The 6,070-nt window shown below is 31.1% G+C and overlaps 1 protein-coding gene across 1 annotated transcript in view; it reads right to left on the bottom strand.

The window, feature by feature from the left end:
* Positions 1 to 752: 752 nt before the first annotated feature.
* Positions 753 to 6,070, bottom strand: part of LOC109216103 (abietadienol/abietadienal oxidase) — a 5,787-nt gene continuing 469 nt past the window's right edge. The window contains exons 2-9 of the mRNA XM_019380234.1: positions 5,362 to 5,686; positions 4,732 to 4,881; positions 3,916 to 4,155; positions 3,042 to 3,137; positions 2,871 to 2,949; positions 2,236 to 2,357; positions 1,988 to 2,115; positions 753 to 1,015 (exon numbers count right to left, since the gene is read on the bottom strand). Coding sequence (XP_019235779.1) covers positions 928 to 1,015; positions 1,988 to 2,115; positions 2,236 to 2,357; positions 2,871 to 2,949; positions 3,042 to 3,137; positions 3,916 to 4,155; positions 4,732 to 4,881; positions 5,362 to 5,686 — 1,228 coding nt within the window. The 3' untranslated portion in view covers positions 753 to 927. The remainder of the gene's footprint in view (positions 1,016 to 1,987; positions 2,116 to 2,235; positions 2,358 to 2,870; positions 2,950 to 3,041; positions 3,138 to 3,915; positions 4,156 to 4,731; positions 4,882 to 5,361; positions 5,687 to 6,070) is intronic.

The raw sequence follows: 6,070 nt of genomic DNA, 5'->3' as shown, positions 1-6,070 counted from the left end.
CCAAAAACTATTTACATTCTGTAGCCGAAAAAGTGTATACAATTTATAATTTTTGTATGTAGCACACATAATGTATATATATACAAAAAATATATATTTTTCGGCTATTATTTTGAGAACAGCTATACAGTGTCATTTTTCCAATTTTTGTTTGGATGGTTGCATAATATATTATTTTGTACGGTATTATATTGTATAATTTATTTTGTAAATTCACCTCCTGTCCTGTGGAAGATACCGTACATAGTTAAATGTTTGATTCTCTGTTGACTTGAATTCGGTATCGATTTATTTTTTATTATAATGTAATAATATTGTTACTGTTTAAGTTGATTGACTGCAATGGTTAAAATGTTGAAGAGTTAAACAGTTTTGCCTTTGCTTCTTCGATAATTCACACATTTATTGCTAGCATTGATTATCGTTAAGTCTAAGTTGGGCATAGTCACATGACACTGTTGGAGGCTTGTTTCCTCCTTACTTTCATGCTACAAATGTTAGCAGGGGGCGGGTTTAATAGAATGATATCTGGTTCATTTGAACTCATAATTTTTGATGTCGCGAATTATAAATTTATAAGTAAAAGTCTACTAAATTATAATAAATAGTAGATATGAACCCATAACTTTAAAAGTATAATAAATTCAATGCAAAAAATCTTAAAAGTTGACCCATAGGATTTAAATGAGGAATGTATTACGTTAGTTAGGCAAAGGGAGGAAATTGTGGAAAACACCCTCAGTATTTCACATGGAAACAGTTGAACCAGTATAAAAGAAAAAACATTTTTACATAAAAATCCCACACTATCGACATTTAAATTCGATTTTTATTATAACATGAAAATGAACAAAGAAATAAGTAGCGTACAAGATAATGCAAATTGGATTAGTTTGACAAACATCCAATAAATGCATTGTCTGGGGCTTAATTTCTGGTTAATTGTATCTGGAGGCCATTGACCAAACGAGCAGATGGAAAGAAAGACATCCGATCTTCTTTCAGTTGCTTCCACCTATAAATTCAGTAAGGATTCAATTTATTAATTCAAAATAAAATTCATCATATTTGCTTTTTCATTAAAACCTTCTTTTCCTTCAGTTAGATAAAGGTTTCATAAATTGGTCACGCATTTTCATTTTTATTCCAAAGATTTGGTTTATATTATCGAACCAAAAAAGAAGTACTATATTGGCGATAATAACAAACCAAAAAGACGTACTATATTGAAAGGATTATCTTTCAAAAATGATTGTTAAGAAAATCTCCCCTATTATAGTCAGTTGTAACTCCCTATTTATCTTCTTTTAAGAGATAATTTTACTTATCCATTTGAAAACACTATGCAAACAAAGGGACACATTAATTGTTGAAATGCATAACCAATTTATCTAAAAGTTTAAACGGTTAAAAAAAATACTATTTTGTGTTTGTTTAACCCTTATTTATGTATTCTCTGTAGTTATTAAACTATATGAAGTTTATGCGTCTGAAATCAGAATTACTCTATCCTAACGTACAAAATCAGTTCCTTAGTTCCTTTTTATTAGTTTAGCAATATTATTGTTGTCCCATATTGCGAAATTGTGTTATACAAACATGCAGCTTTAATTGTATTACAAGATTAAATCAATTTAAGCAACAATGCGTTCAGAATCAGAATTACTCTATCCTAACGTAAATGTATTACTTCACGTTTGAAGTCTTATACAAGAATTTGGAAAGATGTTGTAAAAGTTGCTGACTGAAATATAAATATATTTTTATCTAGAATAAACATGTTATTTTCCAAAAAAAAGTTTAAAAATTAATCAAAGGTTGAATTCTAAACACAATTCTTTCAACACACAAAACCAATTCTTCATAAATCATCTTCAAACCCACATCATTTTCCTTAAAATAAATTCAAATTTTAATTATGAAGATAAATAACGTCCGAGATTTGTGAATTATTTACTGAAAGAAATAAGAGCGGTGAAACGCCTACCTGTACGTGGTGACAAAGTAGTGAAGAAATAGTGCGATTTGAAGGCGGGCCAATTCAGCACCAGGGCAAAAGCGTCCTCCTCCTCCAAATGGGGCGAAAAATGGGCTATTTCTCCAATTTCTTTTTTCCTTTTAATTTTATCGCAATATGATTTCAAAAAACAGAATAATAATTGCATTAGCACATAGATTACGTTACATAGCCCCCCCAAAAATGGTTGAAATTCTAGCCTAGGTTGAATAGCTAACCTGGTTTTCAGGATCCATCCATCTCCAGGGGTTGAAAATTCTAGGATCATCATAGATGTTTTCATTTAGATGAACTGCTGAGAGAAATGGTACCACAAAGCATCCTTTTGGGATAACATAATCTACATATAGATAGAAAAACACAATGTAAGTTATATATGCTATGTCAAGGAAAAATGACATCGTATAGCCGCTTTAAAAAAAAATAGCCACAAATTATACAAGGCTACTGAATGTATATAGTTTCTGACGCGGACTAAAAGAGATAACAACACCTACCATCTACAATGGTTTTTTTTGCACGAAAAATGTTATGCCTTGAGAACTACTTTTTAAAATAATATTTTGAAATTTTGGACATCAAACTAGCTAACTGTCATATCATAATAGTTGAAGGTATGTCCCAGAATTATTATGTTCGGCTTGGACAGTGTAAATTACCTTATATAAAAGTTACTATTGTTTTTCTAAACCAAGTATGACTACTTCTAAGACTATGTTAAGTTGTGTAAAGCGTTTTATTTAAAAGTTTAATCTATTACGAAGATAAATTTTATTTTTCTAATTTAGGTTTACAAAATGTACTTGCCCATAAACATCAACAAATAGATTTGAGATAAAACTAAGCATTATACCTTCATATTCAACATCGTTGGTGGCTTCTCTCATCAACCATATTGCAATACCTCCAACCCGAAGAGTTTCATCTGTTACCTGTCAATAAAAGTTGTTTTAGAAGATCAAAATTAAGCTATTAATGAAGGTAGAAAAAAAAAATTAAAGATGAAATCCAAAAGAGTACTTACACATTGAGTAAAAGGCATGGATTTGTAATCTTGCCAAGTGAGCATCTCCTCAGTATTAAAGCTATCCTTCTGACTTCTTATGCTCTCTTGCTCATCCTATCCTTATGGACACAAGGTAAAAATGAAAAACCATTGGCTTAGACAGCTACGACTTTGTAAATGTTAGTCTTCATTTACATCCCTACGGTTCATATTATCTTTTTCTTCAAAGTTTTTGCATACCCCTAAAGATAAATAATTAACGCCGTTAAAGTTTGTCTAAATTATCCTTTATCTAATAAATTTCTTTACTCAATTAATGACCCGCTAATATATTAGAGCAATAAAGATGAATTTGAAAAAAAAAATTAAAATATTTCATGTCTTAGCAAAAAAATCAAATGTTTTGAAACAAATTCCACAAGCCTTGTTGCATTTATTTTACCTTCTTTTTTTTTTTCCTTTTTTTTTTTCGAGAAACTGGAATACTTTTATTGATATAGACTACGTAACGTCCATTACAAGATCCGGCGGATCATTACAAAAGGATGAAAGGCCATATAAGGCATTTAGGTTACCAAGCTTGGCAAGTTTCCTACAGTTACTTTTTTTTTTTTTTTTCCTGTTGGCAGTATAGGATTGGAGCTAGGGGGTGCAAGGGCCCTTAGTCGGAAAATTGCACTGTATTAATAAAGTTAAATTACTTTGTACATTTTTACAATAAACATTGTTAAATCCCCTAGAGTTTTTCATGCGTTTGTTTATTTATATTATTAATCCGTGTAGTTAAAATTCTGGCTTTGTCACTGAGCAGTGTAGTGATAGTACATTCATAAAATAGGCAACAAAAAAATATTAGTATGCTTTTTTGTATAAAGGAATGCAGATTATGTACCTGTAGTTGTTTCATGGCCTTAGGACATTGAGTAAGGAAGTAAATAGCAAATGCCATGGTCTTAGCAGTGGTCTCATTTCCAGCAAACAAGAGATTTATAATGAAATCAGCCACTGCATTATCTGGTAAGCTTTCTTCCTCTAGCAATCTATATATCACACCATTCCCATTTTCACCTGATGGTTGCCTTCTGTGTTTCTCAATAATCTTGTTTATCTTGATTATAATATTCTCTCTTGCCTATTCAATTTACATAAGAGACAGTTCATCATTCTATTATGGCCTTTCAACAAATATATTATCTTTAAAAGTAAAAATAAACTCCCACAAAATACTAGTACTAAAAGTTTAACAAACTTTATTAGTATGTAATATAAATTAATGGATAAAGAAAAGTTTAAATTTGCAGTTTGTTTGTGACGGAAAATATTTTACGAAAAAATAATTGCCAAAAAAAGCTATTTTTTGGTATTTGTTGCCAGAAAATTTTTTTTATGAAAAATAATTCCACCAAAAAGGGAAAATAACTATCCTTATATTTTGGGTGGAAGTTATTTTCTTTCACAATTTTCTCGAAATCTTAATTTCATATTACTATTATGACAAACACTTGGACATTATTATCAATCTTTCTATAACTAGTAAATTACATCAAAATAATATCTAGTTTGCTAATATTATCATTTTTTTCGAAAAATATTTTGCACTCTATAACCAATCACTAGAAAACATTTAAATATTTTCTATAAAAAAAATAAAATTGACTTCCCTCCTACAAATACACGCTTAATATGTTAAGACCTGACTTAATTTTACCTGCATAGCAGTATGGTAAGCAAAACCAGGCATGTTGATTGGAACAGAAAGGCATCCATCCACAAAATCAGAGAATAACTGAGCCATCTCATTCACCTCTGATTCACTTGACACTCCCAGCAGTTGATTAACCATCAAATTAATGGCCAGCTGAAATTAATTCAATGTTTTGTAATTCCCATTAAATATGAAGCTAAAACATAATGAACTTAGTATGAAAAGGGTTGTAATTAGCATAATTATTACGGGTTGTCGTTGGATGGATAAGATTAATTCGCCCTTAACCAGAGGTCTTGGGTTTGAACTCTGGTCATGGAATAAATCCTACTAGGAAGCACTTTCCCTTTCAATGGGACTTACGACTGCGGAGGCAGACCCAGGATTTGAAGGTCGCGAGTGCACTTTTACATTCAACTAAAATATCATTTATATATAGGGTGTCACTACTAATATATTACTACTTTATAGGTATATACATGTATACATTACATTTTTTCAGAACTTTTTGGGTGCCGGTGACCCCTCTCAATACAACATAAGTCTGCCTCCGCTCACAAGGCCATTCCAGATTAGTCGGGACCCCAATAGGGTAACACACACCGGGTGGGAAACAAAAAAAAATTAACATACCTTTCTGCAAACATTTTGGAGAAGAATAACCTCATTATCTTGAAAATTATTTAGGGTTTGTTGAATAACCCTTTGTATATCCTGCAAGAAATGGAACTTAAGCTTGTCCAGTCTCATCATATTAGAGGCAATAGAGTGAAGTTTCCTCTGCTGTTCTCCTTGGGCTGTGATCACCCCATTTTTCCCGACTAAATCTCTGAATGATTTTGGATAACTTGATTTGAATAGCTTCCCTTCATTTTGCATTACAAATCTGTTAAAAGCAGGGTCTACTGATACTACAGCCCATTTACCATGTAAACTACATGAGAATATTTTCCCATACCTGTCAATACATGAGATTTATGTAAGAAACAGAGGATTTGGCTCCTGTTTGGATATAGATTGTGGTTACTTTTTCAAAAAAAAAAAAAAAAAAAACTGAAAATATTGTTTGTTCATGGAATTTGATCAGTTTATGAAAAATTTCAACGAAAAAATTTCGAGTCTCAAAAACTAGTTTGGAGAAGTTTTTTGGTAAAATTTTTTCTTCGACTCACAAAACTTCAATATTTTTTTTTTCAAGTAAAATGTATGTCCAAATACAACTTTAACATTCAAAACCTATTTTTTCACGGACCTTCAAAAACTCTTTTCTTCAAATTTCAACCAAATCTATATTCAAACGTCGGCTTGGTTCGAAGAAATCCAACAAAAGGGGGGGGGGGGG

Source organism: Nicotiana attenuata, unplaced genomic scaffold, assembly GCF_001879085.1.
Source record: "Nicotiana attenuata strain UT unplaced genomic scaffold, NIATTr2, whole genome shotgun sequence".
NCBI lineage: Eukaryota > Viridiplantae > Streptophyta > Magnoliopsida > Solanales > Solanaceae > Nicotiana > Nicotiana attenuata.
This window is presented reverse-complemented; position numbering and strand designations above follow the sequence as displayed.